Source organism: Hemicordylus capensis, chromosome 1 (assembly GCF_027244095.1).
Source record: "Hemicordylus capensis ecotype Gifberg chromosome 1, rHemCap1.1.pri, whole genome shotgun sequence".
Taxonomy (NCBI): Eukaryota; Metazoa; Chordata; class Lepidosauria; order Squamata; family Cordylidae; genus Hemicordylus; species Hemicordylus capensis.
In genome coordinates this window covers 213,054,923-213,078,804 of record NC_069657.1, presented here as the reverse complement: position 1 = coordinate 213,078,804, position 23,882 = coordinate 213,054,923, and the positions used below count along the sequence as shown (strand labels likewise).

The window sequence follows — 23,882 nt, the reverse complement described above, 5'->3', positions numbered from 1 at the left end:
ACACAACCCCAGCTGGGTGGGTTCCATTCATTGATAAGCAGCTGCCATGTAGCTGGGAGAATGTGTCAGGTATCTACATCTGCCTGAAGGGATCAGATTTGAGCAGACCATCAGACAGACAGATAGATTGCCGTCAAGTTGGTGTCGACTCATAGCAACCACATAGATAGATTCTCTCCAGGATGATCTGTCTTCAACTTGGCCTTTAAGGTCTCTCAGTGGTGCATTCAGTGCTGTCGTAATCGAGTCCATCCACCTTGTTGCTGGTCGTCCTCTTCTTCTCTTTCCTTCAACTTTCCCCAGCATTATGAACTTCTCAAGGGAGGTGGTTCTTCACATAATGTGTCCAGAGTATGATAGTTTGAGCCTGGTCATTTAGTTCCCTGACTCCTTAACATTCTCCAAGGGTCCTCATAATTTTATAGTTGGTTAGTTGCTAGGTCTGGACTGGACTCCTCCAAAATTTTGCTAGACTCTAGAATGGAATAGAATGGAATGGATGGGTTGGAAGCAGTGGAGTCATTCACTGACTAGGCTAATGGGAGGAAGGATATTTTTCCATACTTCCCCCCTTCAGTCCCTGAAGACTGCTCCAGAACAGTTGTCTAAGGTGTGAATTTCACTCAAAGTGCAAGACAGACTGAAGCTGATGTGTCAAAAAGGAGTGAGGAACAAAACTGACAACACTTGCTTGATGTGAAATGCTGCCCGGAGACTAACAGTGGCTTTGAGTTAGTGTCTCATTAGACAATATCCTGTAAAGGTAGACTCTCTTTATTGATTTCTTTAAAAAGATTATAGGATAATGATTTGGAAATCATTGCAGGTTTCAATTACTCCAGCAACATCTGTGCAGTAAAACTGGTAGATCTGTGTTTGAAATCAGTAACCTGATTAGACGGGGCATGAACCTCAATGTACAACATTTCTTATAGAACTTGACAAAAAGTTCAAACAAGAGCCATTAGCTCTTATATTAGTAGAGGGTTTATTGTGCTGGTCTAATTTAACTGCCTCTTGTTAATATCAGTGAAGCATAAAAGCTCCTAGTTTGGCTGAATCACACCAATGTTTGGAATGAAATTAATGTTTCCCAAATTTCTCAGTATTCTTTACTCTTTGGGGGCATACCATGTAGCATGCTCAGGCGGCATACATGAAAATTTCTCAGTTAAAAACCCCCCAGAAAATCAGAATAGCTGGCGCAGGTCTGGATTGGAATAGAATCATTCTCGCTGACATGCCAGTTTTCTATTTGTAGGGATCTATTTTATGTGGGATTGCTTTAAAAAAAATTGGCCCGACCACCTGCAGTCTGAAGTGGTGAGATCCATTCAAGGTTTCTCTACCACCATTCCCATGTATGCATAGGCCAGGCAGTTATTGGCTGCACTGCAACAATACCATGTTTACTTTTGGCAAGCCTCCCCTGCACACACCCATCTCATTGACTTAAGTCAACTGAGCAATAGGTTTCTTGTTTGCTGATGTCACCTCACTCCCGGTGATGTCATAAATAAGGGTGTAACCTCAAGGCCCTTGTTTCCAGAGGCTTGGAGGCTTTTCACAAAGCTTTCACAAAACTACTAGTGTCACAGGACAAGAATTCTCTCACCCCCATGGCTAGGGCTGTGCAAAAATATTTCAGATCAAATCGTAAAAAAGTGAATTGATTTGAAGATCAGAAATATTGGAGAAATCCATAAATCGCCCGTGGGAAACAATGGGGAACTCAAATCACCCCATTGTTCCCCATGGGAAGGTCGTAGGGACATCAGAGTGCATTGGGTAGTAGCTCAATGACTTACTGACACAGCTAAAATACAAAAATTCATTAAAGAACAATTGCCAGATTGTTTTGTAGGTTGGATGATAGGTAGGGTGATCATACCCTTTATAACTCACCAGCAGCTAGCCTCTTAGTAAGTGGACTGCAATCAACACTCCACTTGCGTCTCTACTATGAGTCAGCTCTTCTGACACAAAAGCCTAAACTTCTATCATCACATAATTCACAAGCCTGGGGCAAACTTTGAGAATCAGAACTGTTTCCCACACAATGTGGAAGATTTACTCTGGCAAGAATTGAAGGATAGACAATCCTTATGTACTCATTAGCTTACAAACCTGGGAGAACTGGAGATATCAACCTGCTCCAACTCCTTCCCCAATAGCCACAATTTTGGGCCAAGCTCTTTACCACCTGGAAGACATATTAAAGCCTTTCAAATGTGGAAAAAAGTCAGACTCACTAAACTTGACTTGTTCACATTAACATGCGGAGGCCATGTGCATACAGGGGTACTTGGGCTGAGCACCACCCCAGCAAGAAGTGGCATGGGGTAGTGGAGAGTAGGACATAGGAACATAGGAAACTGCCATATACTGAGTCAGACCATTGGTCTATCTAGCTCAGTATTGTCTTCACAGACTGGCAGCGGCTTCTCCAAGGTTGCAGGCAGGAATCTCTCTCAGCCCTGTCTTGGAGAAGCCAGGGAGCGAACTTGAAACCTTCTGCTCTTCCCAGAGCGGCTCCATCCCCTGAGTGGAATATCTTGCAGTGCTCACACATCAAGTCTCCCATTCATATGCAACCAGGGCAGACCCTGCTTAGCTATGGGGACAAGTCATGCTTGCTACCACAAAACCAGCTCTCCTCTCCATCTCATCTTAAAGCTTCTGCTCTTGCTTTCTTAAAGCTCCTTCTCCCCGATGCCCTCCCGCAGCACCAAATGGTTCAGAACTGTGTCTGATTAACACACCATGGGCTCAGATTGCTGCTGGGCCCGGGCTGAAAGCCAAACACATGGGTTAGGGCATCAGTCCATGTCTCATCATCAGTCATGGAAGTGGCTTGAATACCTGCCTGCATGTGTCAGCAGAGCAAAGAGGTAGACTGTGACACATCTGGGTTGGGGTTGGCTGTGGTGTGGCAAGCTGCCAGTGGTGTTGCACTGGGTGGGAGTGTTGCCCTAAACTGGATTGGCTCTCTCTACTCGCCTGCCACTGGCTCCTGCAGGTACTGTCACACACACTGCTCAGCACTGGTGGGCTCTTCCCCTACCGCTGGCAAGGCGCAAAGGAATCCCTCCATGAACCACCACATGGAGTGCGGAGGTGGAACCGTCAGCTCACTTGGCCCTGCCAGGGACACCAAGCTTCTGGACTGGGAAGCGGTAGTCATAGTACGGCTGCTAGGGGTGAACTGCACACTAGCAGTAGGTGCTACAGCACCCTTCTCCTGCTTGTGCCCCAACCCTGGATCCTCAGCTTGCCTAACCTCTGCAGCCTGGAGGCTCCTCCAGCTGGGCAGATGGCCAGAGGTGGTCACATAGGCAGGAGAAAACATGCACTGCTGGTTTACCTAAGGGTGTCCTGAACCAAGCCAGCACTCCAGTCCTCAGCCGACCTGCCAAGATGATAGCTTTCTCAGTGTGGTCTGGAACTCATTGTGGTCTGGAAGTCACCCATCATCTTCTCGAAGAGAAGTGCTGCGGGCAAAGCCTGGCTCAGTGTTTCTGTCTCAGCACACAAGCTGTCCGTGGCAACAAAGGATGCCTCAAGCGCCAAGACGCGATTGGAAAGCAGTGCCCAGTCCTGGTTGGACAGGTTGCACACTTCCAAGCCACACTTCCAGGAAGTGGATGGCTAGGTCTTGCTCCTGCAGGTGCAAGGTCATGTTGGCTGCATTGTCGGTGACCATGAACCCTTGGCAAAGGTTTGGCTGCCTGGTCAGCCATTCTGCCACTTGGTGATTCATGGCTGCTGAGAGCTCAGCAGCTGTGTGGTCGGTGTCCAGCACCTCCACATGCAGCACAGCCAACCTGTGCTTTGCTGCATGGGAGGGGCTGGCCACAGATGTCCCCTCGCTCTCCTGTCCCCACCACTGCGCTGTGAGGGACACATAAGCAGTGTTGCCTCCTTTTGTGGCTGGTCCACAGATCTGCAGTGAAGTGCAAACTGGTGGCAGGCGCTGTTGTGCGCAGCAACCCATACGTGGACTCCCTGCATGCTTGTTTCAGGGAGGGCACCACCCACCAGCTGAAGGTGGGGGATGAGAGAATCTTGTAGTTGGGGCCAAGCAGTCTGCGCAGCCAGCAGAAGCCAGCATTCTCCACCACCTGGAATGGCTGGTCGTCCAAAGCAATCATCTCCCCAGTGGCCGGGGAGATGAGATGAGACTTTGGGCGACCAGACTACTTGCCCACCAACTTCACCCACTGCACAGGCAACCTCCCCTGCTTGGGAGCAGGAGCAGGTGCCTTGCCACTAGTTGAGGACATGCCAAGCCTATGACTGCCAGCAGGATCAGGGACCCCCGGGTGATGCCATCACAGGTGCTGCAGCATTGTCACCATCCCACAGTGCTTGGGATCCTTACCCCTGCTGGCCTGTGTCCTGCAGTGGATGCAGACACCGTGGTGTCGGTCGGCAGGGCAGAATGCAAAGTCGGCCCACACCATGCTGCTCTTGGTCAGAGTCCATTTTGGTGGTGGCACTGGGGCTGCTGGCTCCTTTGGCCTCCCCCCCTCACTGCTCCCTCTCCCCAGACAATGGGGATGCTGTTGCCCATGTCAACACTTGATTTGAATGAGAGCAAGCTAACCAAGAAGCAAGGTGAGCTTGAGCCAACCAGCAAGGGAAAAACACAGAGACAAAATGGCACCCGCAATGCAAATCAGTTCAATCAATCTGCGTTGAACTAGGGCTGATTCGATTCAGCCTCAGATCAGCCCTTCATTTAAGCGGCAATTCAATTTGCAGTGGAATATGCAAATCACCCCTGATTCGGTGGGAATCAAATTGCCTCTCTCTACTATTTATGCACATAATACTGGGCAATATATATTTCTTAAAGCTGTATTTAAAAGCACAAAAGAAAACAAGATAAAAGACTGGATCATGGTTGGACTTTAATGCTTATTGAGATCCCACATGAGACACATTTTGTGGACAAAAACATATCCAAAACATATCTAAAGCCCCATTTGCATTATAGTTGAAAAAATCCAATTGAATCATGGAGGATGACTCATCCATCAGAGAGAGATTACACTTATTTTTCTGCTGCACATCAGACGTACTCTAGAATAGATTATATATGTTTAACAGTTACCCTCCAACATTACTTGCAGGATACTCTAACAGGTGAAAGGTCTTGGTCAAACCATAACTGGGCATTGTGTCTATTACAACCACAGGTGGACAAGAAAAAGACATTTTCTTGGTGATTGAACACCTGTTTATTAAACAACAAGTTTGTTACAGCTGAGCTAGAAAAAAAGATAAATGAATATTTTGATTTTAATCTAAAATGTAACATAGAAATAAAAATTGTATGGGAAGCTTTTAAGGCAACACTAAAAGGTAAATTCATCAATCGAGCTGCACAGGTGAATAGAATCAGGAACGCTGAAAGACAAAAGATGTTGAAAGATATTAGGAATTTAGAGCACCAACATAAACTATCTAGAAACAAGAAAATGTATAATAAACATGTATAATAAAAATGTATAAACAAAAAGAGCTGAGTGATGCAAGCGCCCACCTTAGGCCAACTGGAGTCAGTGACAGGAGAACCATGTCATCGGCAAACAGCAAAATTGATATATGTTTATGAGCCAGTTTGGGTGGATGAATAGAAGGAGCATTCATATGGGTTACTATGGAGTTAATATAGATGTTATTATGTTTTATAATAAACATAATAAACATCAGAAAGCTAGATCTGATCTAGAACCCTCCAATACCTATAAACCCCGGGGGGGGGGGGAATTATACATACAACAGAACTATTAAGGGAAAGGATTTACGTGCCAGTAAATATTTAGTAAAGCCAGGAAACAATAATATTCAGTCACAGGGTGTCAAAAGACTTACATCTCAATCCCATAAAAGATTGTCAAACCTGGAAGACATCCTGCTAGAATCTGTCAATTATGATCAAACCCTATACTCCTCAGAGAAATCTCAATCAGAAACAATTACTGACTTGATACTCACCTACAGTGCACACTTGAACCAAACCATTTAGAGCTGATGGAAGCTCCTATTTCAGAAAAAAGAAATAGATCTTGTTATAAATTCTCTTAAACTTGGCAAATCTCTGGGACATATTGGTTTTCCACTAGATGTTTAAAGTGGGACGGGGGGGAATGGAAATCCTTCTTCTTGAACCATTAGCTCTGCTATATAACAATGTCCTGGAAAAGGGTGACATCCTTCAATCCTGAAAAGAAGCCAACATGATGGTGATTCCTAAACCAGACAGAGACACTACCAGTCTAAGTTCTGATAGCACCATACCCCTACTCAATCAAGATGCTAAAGCATTCACCACAAATTTATCCAAGATATTTAACAATTTCATTGGCAAATGCATTAATTCAGACCAGTCAGGGTTTGTCCCAAATAGGAACACAATAGACAATACTTGCCAGACTTTGGATATCATTAACTAACTGAAAAACAAAAACAAAAATGGTAGCCATCTTAGCACTGGATTCAGAGAATGCATTCGGTAGATTAGAACCTTGATATCTCCTATTTACTGGGGAAATTAAAATTTGAACCTAAATTCAGAAAAATAAATTGTTTGCTTTGTAACTCACCAACAGCTAACCTCTTAGTAAGTGGACTGCAATCGACACCTCACTTGCGTCTCTACTATGAGGCAGCTCTTCTGACACAAAAGCCTAAACTTCTATCATCACGTAATTCACAAGCCTGGGCCAAACTTTGAGAATCAGAACCGTTTCCCACACAATGTGGAAGATGTCCTCTGGCAAGACTTGAAGGATAGACAATCTTTATGTACACATCAGCTGACAAGACTGGGATAAATGGAGATATCAACTTGCTCTACCTCCTTCCCCAATAGCCACAATTTTCGGCCAAGCTCTTTCCCACCTGGAAGACATATTAAAGCCTTTCAGATGACTTGTTTATTAACATGCGGACGCCATATGCATGCTGGCGCTGCACAGGGGTATGTGGGCCGAGCACCGCCCTAGCAGGAAGTAGCATGGGGTGGTGGAGAGCAGGTCCTTATCTTAAAGCTCCCGCTCCTGCTTTCTTAAAGCTCCCTCTCCCTGGTCCCCTCCCACAGCACCAAACAGTTCAGAACTTGTCCAATTAGTTTGGCGCCAAACCAGTGCTGGAACCGCAGTTCGTGCACACCCCTGAATTGGATCTGTATAGAGAAAAAGGGGTCACATCTCTATCAGAGGCCGGTTTGTAAAAACTTGGGACGTTATGATAATGAATAAAGTCTCCTCATCTTTAAAACCTGACAGCCGTCATAATCAAGATACCCTTTTTTATATGAGGTGGGAACTCTTTTGGAACTACATAGCATCACTCACTTATGTCTATTGCTGGTGATATATCTGGTTTTAAATTGGTAATTGGCAAAGACTGATGTTAGTTCAGGGGATTAACTTTAGTATTTTATATTTATGTTGTATCTAATTCAATTGTTTGCCTGCCATTTATATTGAAGTCCTTTCTTCATCTTTTTTGTGGCATATGTGGAAATTTCTCACTTAAAAAAACCAGAAAATCAGAATGGCTGGCCAGGTCTGGAAGAGAATCATTCTCACTGACATGCCAGTTTTCTATTTGCTTTTTTAATGTGGGATTGCTTGAAAACTGGGCCTGCCCACCTGCAGCCTGAGGTAGTGAGATCCATTCTAGCTGTCTCTGCCTTCACTCCCCAGCATGCATTGGCCAGGCAGTTACTGGCTGCACTGCAACAATGCCATGTTTACTTTTGGCAAGCCTCCCCTGCACACACCCATCCCATTGTCTTAAGGCAGCTGAGCAAGAGGTTTCTTGTTTGCTGACGTCATCTCACTCCCAGTGATGTCATAAATAAGGGTTTAACCTCAAGGCCCTTGTTTCCAGTGGCCTGGAGGCTTTTCACAAAGCTAAGGAGGAGAGAGCAGTGGTGCACAAGGGCTTCTCCTGAGTGTGGAAATTTTTAAAAAGCATCAAAGTTTGGAAGATTAGTCCCTTTGAGGATGAATCCTTTCATAAAGGAGCTCCTAAAGAGCAAGGCTGTGGAGAGTAAGGGGCCTGCTCCTCAGACTAGTCGAGGTCGGCGAGAGAGTCGGGAGGCTGTCCGAACCACAGGCTTTCAGCCATCAAGTTTCCAAGAACCAGCCAACCAGGGAACATCCCAGATCTTGCCGATCTTGCTCAAACCTCTTGTGCCGGCATCTGCTGAGCTCACGGAGAGGTCCCAGCCAGTAGCCCTCCCCAAACTGGTGCAGCCTCAACCCTCCGAGTCTGGTCTAGGGGCTAATACGACAGACGGGAGGGACCCATGTCGAGTCCAAGGCAAGACATCCAAGGAACAGTTCTTGCCAAAGCTGCCTGCCGCTAAGCCAAAGACAAGCGCCAGGCTAATGCCAAAAAGGAAACCGTCAGAGGGAGGAGCATCTTCCTTGCTAGAATGCTCTGATGAGAATTTCAGCTATCTTTTGAACAGCAAGAAGCTACTGAAAGGGAAACCTGCCAGAGAAGCAGTGGAGACGATGGATGAGAGTGAAGTCCTAGACACCATCCTGGCTCACCTCCAGCAGTCTCTCCAGCGGACTCCTGCTACAGACCCCAGACAAGCTACAAGGAGACTGACAGCAGCAGGCATCTCTGCTGCAAGCCAGAAAACGGCAGGACCCCAAAAGAGCCCCAAAACACCTAGCCAAGATAAGACTGCCCTTTATTACTACTATGGGGTGAAACTGCGGGAGTCAAGAAACAAAGATTTGGTTTGTAAACACTTGCATATACTCCTGAAATTAGCAGGACAGGACGAGGATAGAGAGGCAATCTCTGAAGCAGTTGGCCTGGTGGCTTCTTGCCATTTGCCTGAGATACTGGCCATACTTGGGGATTATGGTCACTCAGTTCGTAAAAGGAAATCTTTACAAAAACCTGGCTTTGAGAGATGGATGCGTGCTACTCTGATGCTGTGCTACGGTTACGCAGCTGTTGGGGCAAAGGCAGAGGACATGTTTCCACAAGCAGAACTTTTTGTAGCAGAGATCCTCTTTCAGATGCAAGGCATTGATAAAGATGAGGGAATGAAGCGATGCTTCTTGCGGTCTGTGGTTATGATAACCAAAGCACTTCAGCACTGCGGGAAGGAAGATTTCTGTGTCCCCCATAAAACTGAACTGGCCACAGGCATTATAGAAGTGCTTGATGAAGAGCCACTGGGATCATGCTCCATTCAAGTTCTGCACCAGGCCATCATCACCATCTCCTGTCTGACTGCCTGGAAGCCCCCATTGGACTCAGACATCAGATCTAGCCTAGTGTGCAAAAGTGTGGAGAAGGTCTTCTCTCTGCCCTCTCTGGAGGTGACAAAGCTGAGAGCTGGCAGCCCGGCGCACCCCACCCAGACACAGGACTTTTATCAACAGACCGTCAATGCCTGCAACAGCATGCTCACTGGCTTGCTGTCTGAGAGCCCTAATACTGAAACATTAAAGGAGATATTGTTGCATACAAATGGCTGGATTGAATCCCCCAAGAAATACGAGCGGGGAAGGGCAGTTAGTAGCACCAACTACATACTGAAGTTTGCCTCTGAACGCTCGGATTTTGCTTTCACCCAGGAGTTCTCCTTGCTTGGACATCTGGTGGCAATGCTGTCCCTTCGCATTGCTGACAGTGTGAAGGACATTGGTATGCAGGCTGCAGAGGCTCTATACTATCTCCACCGTATCATTATGGGCCAGCAGGAGAGGGATATGGAGAAGAAACCAAAGAATAAGAAAGGGAACATTGTGAAATGGTTCCGAGAAGATTTTTTGGTTTCTGGCCCCTCCGTATTCTTCAAGAATCCCACAAAGATCGCAAAAGCTTTTGGAGAGCACCTAGCTCCCAGCCAGATCTCAGAGCTTGCACTCAAAGCCATAGTCCATCTCAGGCACGAAGAGGTGGCCATCTCTCGGGGGGCAGGTGTGCTGCTGAGCTCCTTCCTGGAGGAATGTGGGGTGGACGTGCAGGACCTGCCCACAATGATCAAGGACCTTTACCAAAATCTTCCTGCTATTACTGACCCTGTCACCAAAGAGGAGACCCTGAAAGCTCTGTGCAACTTAGCTTTGAAACGCCTGAATGGTGTTTTAGACAGCCTTCTTGAATGCTCCCTGGAATGCAATAAGAGCATAGCAGAGATGTGGAAGGCCCTGGCCTGCGAGCCACATTTGCGCATGAGGCTAATAAGACCACTGCTCAAGAGGCTGAAGGATAAAGAGTCTCTTTCAGACATCGACCAGAGGCGTCACAGCACATCTCTTGTGCCTATCGCAGCTACCAACGCTTTGTGTTTGATCCTCTCCTCACCTGAGCCTGTGGATGAGATCCAGGGCACATTTGCCCACTTGCTCATTGCCCTGGTTACGCAGATCTATATGGTCATCGGAACAGGAAGGAGAGGATCCAACAGCTCAAGTAATGCTGAGTTCCCTGACACCCCACTGGGCTCTGCCATCCAGGCTCTGAAAAACCTGATTACATGTGCAAGCTATGGAAAGGAGTACAACATTCTGGGGACGCAAGGCTGTTGGGACATGCTGGCCACCCCAGAGAATTTCTTTGAAGGCCTTTTTCAGCTTATGAGGGTTTTGTTTGAATATAACAAAATGCACCTCAACGTGACTTTCAAATTGGCCTATACATACCTGCACCGTCCACACATTAAGGAGAGGACGATTGGGATGGCCTGCTTCACCGAGCTTCTTTTCCACAGAGAGATTGGCCCATTGTATGTCAAGCAAGACATCCTGGATGTCCTCCGAGAATGGATGGGGCAGCCCTGCCCGCTCATGCAGATCCTCAGTATCCGAGGGCTGGGGTACTTTCTGCAGCATTCCTTCAAGGAGAAGGCTCTGGAGCCCTTCCTCTCTCCCCTGCTGACCTGTGCCTTAGATTCTGACAGGAACGTTGCCAAAGAGTCCATTAAGACCCTCCACAATATGTTCCGGCACTTGGACACAAAGGATTATGCACCCATGGGGTTGACCCTCATCCCTCATCTCCTGAGGTACTTTAATGACCATGACAGTGAAATGCGGGCTTCTTCCATTGGTCTGTTTGGGATGATGTTGAAGGGAATGAAAGATGGCCCCAAACAGAGCCTGAAGGAAGACGTTTCCAAAGCCTTTGTTCCCCTCTTAGTTCAACTGACGGACCCTTGGACCAGGGTAGTCTCTAAGGATGCATTTGCCACCTGTATCCACTATATGAACTGGGGAGACATGCCCAAAGATCTTGGAGAGCTTGATCCCAATTTTGCCCCCTTCTATGTTTATAGAACCATCTGCAAGTACATTATGCAGAAGAACAGAGAGAAGTTACCAGAAATGGCAGCCCAGATGGTAGACTCTCTGAAGAGCAGGTTCACTTCCCACCGAGAGGCAGCGGCCATACTGATCGGGTGCAACGCACATTACATGAAGCAAGATTTGTCCACCAAAGAAATTGAAAATATTTATATGACTCTCCGAGAGCTCCAAGCAGACCACGAACCCACTGTGGCCAAGACTGCTGCTGAGGCCATTGAGGAGTTCCTGAGACACTGTGGGCATCGGGTCAATCCTAAAACCATCCACAGCACATCTGTCCGGAGAAGCAGCATGGCGAGTGAGACCAGAAAGTGAAGGAAAACATAATGAGCAAGATCTTTATTTTTATTTTTTTTTAATGGACAACACTGATTTTTTTCTAGAATGTTGAGAGATTATTTTGGACAATTTCTTTAGTGCATTAAACCACCACCTGCTAGCTGTAATGTTGTTGCTTATTTTATACTATTTCATATTATTTGTAGTTGTGTTTTTAGATGCTATTTTTACTGTTGTCAGTCACTGCTTTGAGCTGTTGTAAACTGCTTTGCCAGGAAGAGCAGTATAGTATATTAAATCAGGGAATAATGGCCAGTATACAAACAAACATCACACCAATGGAAGCAGGTGGTGCAAGGGAGAGGGGCAGTTTTCAGTGATCCGCTCTCCCTCCGCAGCCACTTGTGCCTCCCAAAACGATGTTCCTAAGGGTCACCGAACCATTAAGGATACTGTATATTTTCAGGATGTCTGCAGGAGGAAAGGAGGACTGTCAAAAGCAACCCCCACCCCTTGTGCAATGGAAACACTCTCCAGTTGGTGTGTCATTCGTCTGTATGTGAGCCAGTCTTAGCCAGTTCACTCGCATTGATTTGTTTTATTATTATTGCATTATTTATAGCTGGTTTTTTAATGGTTTGATGATGCCCCTTCTGCAGAAGACAGCTCTCTCACAAGAGGTTAAGGCCATGCAGACATGCATGTGGGCCAGTCAGCAGATGCTGCCCAGTCTAGTTGCTCCACACAAGCAAGCCACAGGGATGGGTACCCTGGGAACACCTCTTCCTGTCTTGGCAACTGCCACAAAGTAGCAGTTCAAGCAGGCCCTTTGCCAGTCCACCACACAAGTGGTGGCCCCTTTATTTGGATGGTCTAGCTCATGAGAGCGTAGTCCGCCAGAGGACTGAAGGTCTTGGAGCCTCTAGTGCTGTCCAGTGGACTGGCCCTCTCATGAGAGGAGCTATTTCCCAGCCGACAAGCCAACACGGGGGCAGGAGCCTGGTGTCCCTGGACTGCTTGGCCAGGGTCTGCCATTGCAAAAGCATCCTTAGTCACAGTGGACCAGACCCAGGGATCCTTTGCCCACCCTCATATACATATTCCCTCCTAGGAAGTCCTCATGATTCCTCCCCAGAGTTACAGAAAAATAGTGCCCCTCAACATCCCCCCTGTTGCAGCAATTGTGCTTGTGCAAGACTCTTTTGGTCCAAGACTCCTACGGGGGTGGCTCTGTTTTAGGAGAAGCTCTTGCATGCCATTAAAAGGGATGTAAATGCCCTTTCTTTGCTGAGGTTGCCTGCAGAGGAGGGATCCATTGTATAAAAGTTCTAGGGGCAAGTGGCCCATTCATTCTGAAAAGGCGAAATCATGCTTGGCACAACCCCTTGAAGATCATGGCTAATGGCTGCCACCCTGCAGATGTGCTGATGCCTTGCCCACAGTCTGGTGGTGTGAGCACTATGGAGCTTGGAAGAGGGAGAAGGGAGAGGGAGTGCCGCCCCTACCCTGAAACAAGAGGGTGCTGGGCTGTGGTTGGATGGATGTCTGTGGTGCAATTCATGCTTTTAAAAATTAAACATGGGTTTGGCAAACTCTGGTTTAATGCAAAATAACAACAACAACAACAAGAACAACAACAACAGGGAAAACTCATCTCATCATGAAAGACCCAGCAAAAGGTGCAGCTCCAAGTAATTATAGACCGATAACCTGCCTGCCAACCATGTTCAAATTATTAACTGGAATAATAGCAGATGAACTGATGCAACACTTATTAACTAACAAACAGCTTCCCGTTGAACAGAAAGGAAATTGCCCGAACACCAGAGGCACAAAAGACCAGCTGCTGATTGACAAAATGATTTTAGAAAATTGCAAGAGAAGAAAAACCAATCTAAGTGTTGCATGGATTGACTACAAGAAAGCCTTCGATTCCTTGCCTCACACATGGATACTACAATGTTTAGAAACAACTGGTGTCAGCAAAAACATTCAGATATTTATTAAAAAAGGCAATGAGCATGTGGAGTACACAGTTAACAATCAATGGCGAGACACTTGGACAGGTTAGCATTAGAAGAGGCATTTTCCAAGGGGACTCACTATCCCCTCTGTTGTTTGTAATCGCCATGACCCCACTTTCACAAATACTAAACAAAACAGGCCTCGGATACCAAACATCTAAAACATCAATTAAAATCAACCATCTGCTGTACATGGACGATCTGAAGTTGTATGGAAAGTCCCAGTCAGAAATCAAATCACTGCTAAACACTGTCCGTATATTCAGTAGAGATATAGCAATGGAGTTTGGACTAGACAAGTGTGCTGCATTAATAATGAACAGAGGGAAAATAAGAAAAACAGAAGGAATAGAACTGCCCAATGGAAGCAAGATCAAGAACCTGGAAGAGAAAGAACCTTACAAATACTTGGGCATTCTCTAGACTGATAACATCCCACACACTGAAGTTAAAAGAAAAATTGGAAGTGAATACATCAGGAGAGTTAAAAAAATCCTCAAGTCCAAACTCAATGGCGGGAACACCATACAAGCCATAAACACCTGGGCTATACCTGTTATCAGATACACTGCAGGAATAATAGACTGGACCCAGGCAGAGCTAGAGACGCTAGATCGTAAGACCAGGAAAATCATGACCATCAATCATGCTCTGCAGCCCCGCAGTGATGTTGATAGGCTATACCTCCCTCACAGCTCAGGTGGAAGAGGAATGCTGCAAGTCCATCAAACAGTAGAGGAGGAGAAAAGAGGCCTTGAAGAATATATCAAGGACAGTGAAAAAGATGCACTTCAAATGGTCAATAATGCGAAACTATTCAACACCAATGAAACAAAGCAGGCCTACAAGAAATAACAAGTCAAGAACCGAGCAGAAAAATGGAGAAATAAACCACTGCATGGTCAATATTTGCACAATATAAGTGGAAAATCAGACATCACCAAGACCTGGCAATGGCTTAAGAATGGCAACTTGAAGAAAGAAACAGAGGGTTTAATACTGGCTGCACAAGAACAGGCACTAAGAACAAATGCAATAAGAGCAAAAGTCGAAAAATCCACCACAAACAGCAAGTGCCGCCTTTGTAAAGAAGCAGATGAAACCATGGACCACCTAATCAGCTGTTGTAAAAAGATTGCACAGACCGACTACGAACAAAGGCATGACAAAGTAGCAGGGATGATACACTGGAACATCTGCAAAAAATACAAGCTACCTCTAGCCAAAAATTGGTGGGATCATCAAATTGAAAAAGTTGAAGAAAATGAAGATGTAAAAATATTATGGGACTTCCGACTGCAAACAGACAAACATCTTCCACACAATACACCAGATATAACTGTAGTCGAGAAGAAAGAAAAGCAAGTCAAAATAATCGACATAGCAATACCAGGAGATAGCAGAATAGAAGAAAAAGAAATAGAAAAAAATCACCAAATACAAAGATCTACAAATGGAAATTGAAAGGCTGTGGCAGAAAAAGACCCAAATAATGCCAGTGGTAATTGGCGCCCTGGGTGCAGTTCCAAAAGACCTTGAAGAGCACCTCAACACCATAGCAGCCACAGAAATCACCATCAGCCAATTACAAAAAGCAGCTTTACCGGGAACAGCCTATATTCTGCGACATCTATAACAATTGACAATAAAATTCTGGCATCCCAGGTCCTTGGGAAGGACTCGATGTCTGGATAAAACAAACCAGTCAATAACACCTATCTGACTGTGTAAACAAGAGATAATATTGATAATAAAATTCAGCCATCCCAGGTCCTTGGGAAGGACTCGATGTCTGGATAAAACAAACCAGTCAATAACACCTGTCTGACTGTGTAAACAAGAAATAATAATAATAATAGGCAAATGCAGCCAGAAAGACCATTAAATGAACCTGGAGGATTAAAACATCTAGTCTACCATTCTGTGCATTAAGAGAGAATGCTCACCACCCTCACCACATTACAATTCCCAGAATTCCTTGGAGAAGGCCGTTATAGTTCGACTGGTCTACAGTTTCAATTTCTTGGATATACGTGCACGGAATGGTGGACTAGATGGATGTCTGTTTTGATCATAAACAGCAATTCTTTTGGTCTTATTGACACACGTGAGTCAAGAAGCAAGAAAAGGCCTACAGGTCCGAATACTCAAAATTCTTCTCCCCACTCTCCTTTTTTTTTGGTGTGTGTGTGTTGTTTATTTCATTTCTGTGCAGCATTTTTGCTTTTGCTTATGAACATTACAATTAAAAAATATATAATTCCTTCTGTTTAAACCCGTTGCTCTTTAAGCACATCTATTCTGATGTACCATGTTTGCATCTTCTCTCATTCCCCCCCTTCCTCCGTTCCAAACTTAAATATTGAAGGTACCTGAGCCCCCTTTGCATTTGTAGTTGCAAAGGTGGCCTTCACAATTCATGCAGAGATGCCAGCCTGGGGAAAAACATGTATGGATGCATGCATGTATGTATGTGAATGAATGAATGAATGACTAAATATTCAAATCAGATCCCTTCAGGCAGATGTAGATACTTGACACATTCTCCCAACTACATGGCAGCTGCTTATCAATGAGTGGAACCCACACAGCTGGGGTTGTATATAAATAGGTTGCATATAAATGCCCAGGCCATTTCGGCAGGGCCAGTTGATACTGCTGATACCCGGCAGGAATCAACTCCTTCAATGGAGCTAATACCTGCTGGAAGAGTCATGCCAATTCTGAGGTAAAAATTCAAGCCATTTCTCTCAGACAGATGGGATCCACCACAGACAAGTGTAAGGGTACCCAGGGACACATTCCAGATCTCTGTGGCTCTCTTTAACACCATCTAAAGACTGCTGAGAAAGACAGGTCCATGACCTGAACAGAGTTTCCCCTCACTCGCTAGAATTATTTATGTAGACTTGCACTAAGCTTTGAGGGGATCCCACACATCTGGCATAACTTCTGAGTACCACATCATGCAAGCAGAGGCAGCGGCACTGACGTTGCCTTCCAAACTGGCATGCCTTTCCCAGCAGGTGTCAACTCCAATGTAGGACCCATGCGATTTGCCCCAGCAGCAACATGATTTGGTCTTTTTTATGCAAGCCATTTCCATACAACTCCCAGCTGTGTGGACTCCACTCATGGATATGCAGCTGACACGTAGTTGGGAGAATGTAAACTGCCCTGAGCCACTTTTAATGTGAACTGCCCTGAGCCACTTTGGGAAGGGTGGTATAGAATTCAAATAAATAAAAAATAAAATAAATGTATCAAGAGGACCTACATCTGTCTGAAGAGAACAGATCTGGTTAACAACAAAAAGGTGTTTTCTACTGATTGGCAAGGAATTCAAGTCAGAGGAATTGGAGTTTTTTAATTATAGAGTTCATGAGAACCAGCCTGAGGGAATCCTTACTGAAGTAGAAATTCAACCCAGAAATGAACCGAATAAAGAGAAGGGGCAAGAAACAAGTTGAGCATTCTGCCCTGTGGGCCTTTTCTTCCTTATTGAGTCATATCTGGCAATAAGACCTTGTGAAATCAAAACAGACACCTATCTAGTCTTCCATTCTATGCATAGCTACCCAACAAATATACTGTTCTATATAGTATTAAACATTTTGAAACATCTAGCAAACAGCTTTCGTTTGCAGAGGCAGCACCAGAAAATAATATTTACCCTGCACAGCAAGGGCAAAATGCATTTATGGGTGGGTGAACTCTATCCAGAAATAGGGGCACGTGGGAAGGGCTAGCCAATTGGGGGGGGGGCTCACCCATGCCCCCTCTCTGGAGCTGCCCTTGTTCATTTATCCATTTAACAGCAATACACTGAAACTCTAGAAACAGAAGTCAAACCAGAATCAAGCCAGGCCCCCAATGATATATTTCACATCTCTTACACAGAGGCCACATTCGCACGCAGGAGGACTAGAGCTGCAGGGACCCGCAGTTTCCTTACCATTATGTCCAAACACGTACAGTCCTGTCCATAGTGTGACCAAGTCCATTGTGAACCCTTGGTTTGTAGTGAGCTTTACTATTGCAAACTGAGGATGCAGGGAGCCTCCATTCCATGTGAATGCAGCACTGAAGGCTGCATTCGGTCTGACTGGAGTTGAGGGAGGAAGCTCCCCCTGAGTGGCTGTGTGGGCTGTCCTTCAAGCAATAGCAATAGCACTTACATTTATATACCGCTCTATAGCCGGAGCTCTCTAAGTGGTTTACAATGATTTAGCATATTGCCCCCAACATTCTGGGTACTCATTTTACCGACCTCGGAAGGATGGAAGGCTGAGTCAACCTTGAGCAAGAAGGAAGCCCGCATAACCAGCTCCCCCACCTCTCTGCAGTCTTGCTGACTGCGGAAGAGATGCTTTCCTGTACATCCGAATGAGGATGGGAGAGTGGGGAGAGGGTGCACGGAACCACGGGTCCAGAATTACATGAGAATGTGGCCAATATCTGTTATCTGCCTTGCCTCTGGAATGCCAGGCATCAGATCTGAAGCTCTCCTGACTCCTTTAAGATCTTTCTCTGGTTTGGGTTTTTTGTGGGGGGGGGGGGGGGTCAGTAAATTTAAATTTAGAATTTCTGGAAGGACAAGGTCCCTCCCCTTAGTGGATACCCATGGATAGATAATTGAAATGTGTCTCAGTAAACTTACATTGTGACGCATAAAACTACATTGTCTGGGTACGATGATGCATGTGTGCTCTGTGTCATCAAGGCACATGGACATTCTTTATTCTCAGCTGCCTTGAGGCAGAGCTGTCTGGAGCATGGCACATGGCCAATGGGAGTGCACCACCACCGCCACCAAGAAAGGGAGCTGCCCATGAGAACACAGGCCATCTATGCCTTGCAATGTCCCTGGATGTATTGATACAATTCCATTCCTGAGTTACAGCTAGTTCCCCTTGCAGGCTGAACAGTAACTACAGATGGCATTTTAGATCAGTAACAAAGCATGGAGGAGAAGGGTTAAACATCTCCTCATCCAGCCTTGCTGCTCCAGTTGTATTCAGATCCTTTTACAGCTTCTCTCAAGTAAAAAAATAAAAACACTGGGACAGTTAATCATGGACCTCCTATGTAATATGTAGTAGGGGTGTGCCTGAACCGTGGTTCATGTGTCGGGAGTTCCTACCCTCCCCCGCGAGACAGGGTTGTATACCTAGCCAAATGGCAAGGTGCCAAGGGAAGCCCGGGGCTCCAAACGCCAAGACCACCCCAGTAATTACCTCTCAGGAGTCAGGGAGCGCTCGGAGAGACGTGCAACAGCTGCTGGGGGATGGGTGAGGACAGCCCAGGAGACAGCAGCTTGGTGGAGAGGGAAGAGCAATGATATTAACTCCACAGCTGCAAATGGGTGCAGGGATATTAAGGAAGGGGGTGGAGTCTCTTTTGGGTGGAGTCCCATTTGGGAACCAGGGTTTGGCTGGCCACTACACCTACCCAGCCAGCGAAGACGGAGCAGGTTGGAAGGGGGGAGGAGTTTCTGAAATGCAGGGGCTGTTTAAGCCAGGGGCTGCCGAGGATCAGCTGGGACGGGCTTGTTGGTCTGACTGTCTCCCGGAAAGGAGCTCAGGCCTTTTTGCTCCCACTGATAGGAGAAGAAGGGAGTGAATGAACTTCCCTCTTTCCCCAGCTCTGAGGCTATGCCCACACCTAGAATTTAGTGCTGGAGGGTGAAAGTTGGCCTTGGAGAATTCCTCGCCCCAGGAACGCTGACATGGTGCATCAGTTCAAGCACTGTTTGGGAGCAGGAGCTTTAAGAAAGAGGAGAGCAGGTCCTTACCTGCTCTCTGCAGCACCATGCAGTTTCTACTGTAGTGGCACTTGGACCAAGTACCCCTGCATGGCACCAGCACGCATATGGCATCCATGCATGTGTGGGAGCCATTTGCATGGTGTTGCAGACCACCCAAATGGCACCCATGCCTGTGTGGATGCCATGTGCATGCTGGCACAACATGAGGGCACTTGGGCCGAGCACCACCCCAGTGAAGCTGCATGGGGAGGCAGAGAGCAGGTAAGGACCTGCTCCGCTCTTTCTTAAAGCTCCCACTCGCTGCTACCTAACAGTGCTCAAGCCAGTGATCGAACTGTGGTTCGGGCACACCCCTAACATGCAGCATGGTTCTAAGACCATGTTTCCCCCCACTTCCTTCTCTTCTGCACAGACTCAGCAATTTATTTCAGGTCTTTTGTGTCAGGAACTTGAAGCAGCCACTAGCCATCAAAGGTAACTTTGAAATCAAAATCAGGACCAACTGCCCTCAATTAGCTTCCCGGCTGTATACAAATGCAGAAGAACTATTCTGTATAATCAAGAAGCTGGCATGTATACATACACATACATCTTGACATTTAGTTCAATGTTTCAGGGCATAAATGATTCTGCACCAGGACAACCGCAGCTGATTACTTTTCTGCCCTGACCAGCTCCTAAAATCCTATGATTTCCACCACTTACATTAGATTTTGGATCACAGCTTCATTTTTTTTAGCAAAAAGTCAAAGCACTACCCATGAATATATATTTTTTAATCTCTTCTTGTGTGCATTTTCCAGCCCAAAAGTAACTTTGAAATCAATAACATGAATGTTTTATTTGAAAGTCAGCTTTTTAAGAGGTTACCCAGCTCTCATCTTGCTGTTACATAATGGACTAAGCGAGTGGTACTTTCAAAAGTACTGAAGTTTTCTCCCCCCCATCTCAATTTCTTTAGATGCCATCCAGTGATAACAGCCATAACATGATGGGAAATTAATTGAGAGAACATTTCTGCTCTGCCATAATTTTTATCATCCATTCCACTGCCTGCCATTAGCCGGAATCCAAAACCCCATGGGTGTTTCTAGTGAATCTCTCTCTTAGCAGAACTTACAGTCTAGAGGTCAGGGTGTTAGCTCCTTCCATCAGGCAGGTGTCAAATCACTGTCAAAAAGGAATTACTGGGGTATTCATTTTTCCCCCTTCTAGCCTTTCGCTTTGGCATATGAGACGATTTGTAGTTAGCCATCGGGGACACGAAAGTGCTAGTGGCCATTTGAGGTTTCTTTCACATAGGTACTTAGTGGAATCATTACATGTTAACTTGCATCCCTGCAGCTGCGCTGGTGATTGAGTGCCCATTATCAGTGTTAAAGTGACATTATGAAATTGTGGACTCTGAGTCATCCATGGCTGGAGCAATAGCTTACTACAACACCATATGTTATCAAAAAGAACAAGCAAAGGTGAGGGGAGCATGACCTGTCTGGACTTAATGCAATCTTCTGTTAAAACAACAAATATACACAAACCAACCTACTGACATCCCATTCACAAACCAGAATTATCAAAAGAGATATTCTCCAACTTAAGAAAACAACAGCAGAATAGTAGCGCAATTATGGTCACAAAGTAGCAATAGTTCAGCTCTCGGGTCTTTAATGTCAACGAAATACATTCCAATTCTACTCATCATTAAAAGGTTTTGGGAAAGTAACATTAAGGGCTTCCTTGCTTAATGTTTTCTCTCATACAGGAGGGCATCTGTATGTATGCTGATCCCAGAGGATCAATTCATTCACACAGACACACATGTGTGATTACTTGGTACCAGCGTTGCCTCTAACAGGGATTCCCAGATGTTGTTGACTACAGCTCCAGCATCCCCAGTTGCAATAGCCTTTTTGGGGGGATTATGGGAGTTGTAGTAAACAACATCTGGGGATTGCTGTTAAAGGAACACTGTTTGGTACCTGTTTGATACACTGTTTGGTACCTGATACCAGCTCGTTGAAAGTGTCAAGGTACCAGCTCGTTGAAAGTGTCGACTCAATGTGCGGCAGCTGTAAAAAAAAAAAAAAGGCCAATTCCATGCTAGGGATCATTAGGAAGGGGATTGAAAATAAAACGGCTAATATTATAATGCCTTTATACAAAATGATGGTGTGGCCACACCTGGAGTACTGCCTACAATTCTGGTCACCACATCTAAAAAAGGACATTGTAGAACTGGAAAAGGTGCAGAAGAGGGCAACCAAGATGATCAGGGGCCTAGAGCACCTTTCTTATGAGGCAAGGCTACAACACTGGGGCTATTTAGTTTAGAAAAAAGACGACTGCGGGGAGACATGATAGAGGGCTATAAAATCATGCATGAAGTGAAGAGAGAGAAATTCTTCCCCCTCTCACATAACACTAGAACCAGGGGTCATCCCATGAAATTGATTGCCGGGAAATTTAGGACCAGCAAATGGAAGTATTTTTTCACACAACGCATAATCAACTTGTGGTATTCTCTGCCACAAGATGTGGTGACAGCCAACAACCTGGACGGCTTTAAGAGGGATTTGGATAACTTCATGGAGGAGAGGTCTATCAATGGCTTCTAGTCGGAGGGCTATAGGCCACCTCCAGCCTCAAAGGCAGGATGCCTCTGAGTACCAGTTGCAGGAGACTAACAGCAAGAGAGAGGGCATGCCCTCAACTCCTGCTGTAGGCTTTCAGTGACATCTGGTGGGCCACTGTGTGAAACAGGATGCTGGACTAGATGGGCCTTGGGCCCGATCCAGCATGGCTGTTCTTATGTTCTTATGTCTTGCAGCTGAATGTGTGAATTGATTTAAATGAAACAATGGAGTTTGAGGCAATATAAAAGGGACAGCCCACATGACTGGCATGTGTATCGGTTCTGGTATTCATGCATGTGTCTCAGTGGCATAGGACACAAGGAAGTGTTTTCCAAATCTAGTGGTATATATGAATGTGGCTGGGAGATCAAATTACATATTGAGCTAATGTATTATTCAGAGGTGTGCTTACAACCAAAAGCACAGCTTCTTTGATAAAGGGTTCTTAAAAAAACAAAAAAATAGATGCAGGGGCCCCGATCATGATTGGAGCCATGGCACATGGGAGTCAACGCCTTTCTCCAAAGCTTCTTTTTCACCTCAGGCTTGTTATTTGAAGCAAATAACTGGGGGGGGGGTTTGGGGGGGGCAGCTGCTCCAGAAGGAGTTTTCAGTCAGGGAATGGTGCAAAGTAAAGAGGTTAACATGCCACCATTGTGGATCTGGATCTTCTGCAGAGCTACCTATTCTAAGCATTCCTCTTCATAATACTTTAGCTCAAAGATGTAAATAATTCATAGCTCTATGAAATGTATAAAAGCCATGGGACACAAAAGAGCATTTCTGATCTCCCTGCCATTCTAGATGCAGGATCACATCAGGCCAGATTCTTTGTTCATTTAACTCTGTCATCAAGTTAATGATGTGCAAAATGGTTTGACCTCAAGCCAGTTTGCCATTGAACTGATGCGGCTCGAGGGATCGCCCTCAAGCTGGACTATCCCTGGTTAGGCTCAAGGCCGAAAAGAAACCACTCCCTCAGGCTGGCTTGGAGCAAGTTTGGGGGTTCTACCGTTTTAAAAAAATTAAACTTACAACCTCCAAGGTGGTGGTGGGGAAAAACAGAAATGAAGCAAGAGAACGACTTATTAGTTTCTGCCAAGGCAATGATCTCTTCATTGCCAACACATTCTTCATACAACCAAAGCTGTGCCTATACGCATGGACTTCAGATGGAGTATACAGAAATCAAATTGATTACATTATTGGTGCAAGGAGGTGGAAAAGCTCAGTTATAACAGCAAAGACATGGCCAGAGGCTGATTGTGGAACAGATCTTGAACTGCTCATATGCACATTCCAAGTCAAAATAAAGCGGAAAAACAAAGCTATCCAGTTTCCACAATAAGATATTGAGAATGTACCCACCATTTTCAAGGAAACCATCAGGAACCGCTTTGAAATTCTGAACCTCATTGATAGGGAACCAGAGGAACTGTGGAATGAAATCAAAGAAGTTGCTAAGCACAAATGTGAAAAGAGACTGCCAAAGACCAAGAAACAGAAGAAAGCAAAATGGATGTCAGAATAGATGGTGGAAATTGCCAAGAAGAGGAGAGAAGCCAAAGTCAAAAAAGATAAAGACCTCAGGAAGGAACTTAATAGGGAAATTCAGAAAGTTGTTAAAAGAGAGCAGGAGCAGTATTACAATGCCATCTGTAAAGACCTTGAGGATGGAAATAGACATGGAAAAAGTTTTCCAAAATATCTCTGAACTCAGAAGGAGGTTACAACCTCAAACTGGTATGTTAAGGGATGCCAAAGGACAGATAGTAACTGATTCAGAGAAAATCAAACAGAGACGGAAGGAGTATACTGAAAA

General features: G+C 45.4%; 1 protein-coding gene and 1 long non-coding RNA gene across 2 annotated transcripts; one reads left to right on the top strand and one right to left on the bottom strand.

Moving 5' to 3' along the window:
* Positions 1-5,215: 5,215 nt before the first annotated feature.
* Positions 5,216-6,590, bottom strand: LOC128341215 (uncharacterized). The gene is made up of 2 exons (XR_008314267.1): positions 6,004-6,590; positions 5,216-5,412 (listed from the first exon to the last, which is right to left on the bottom strand). It is a non-coding gene; the product is annotated as an uncharacterized LOC128341215 (long non-coding RNA).
* A 1,431-nt stretch (positions 6,591-8,021) lies between these two features.
* Positions 8,022-11,716, top strand: LOC128331862 (maestro heat-like repeat family member 5). The gene has a single exon (XM_053265869.1). The coding sequence runs from the start codon at positions 8,022-8,024 to the stop codon at positions 11,670-11,672; it is 3,651 nt and encodes a 1,216-aa protein (XP_053121844.1). The 3' UTR covers positions 11,673-11,716.
* Positions 11,717-23,882: the final 12,166 nt, after the last annotated feature.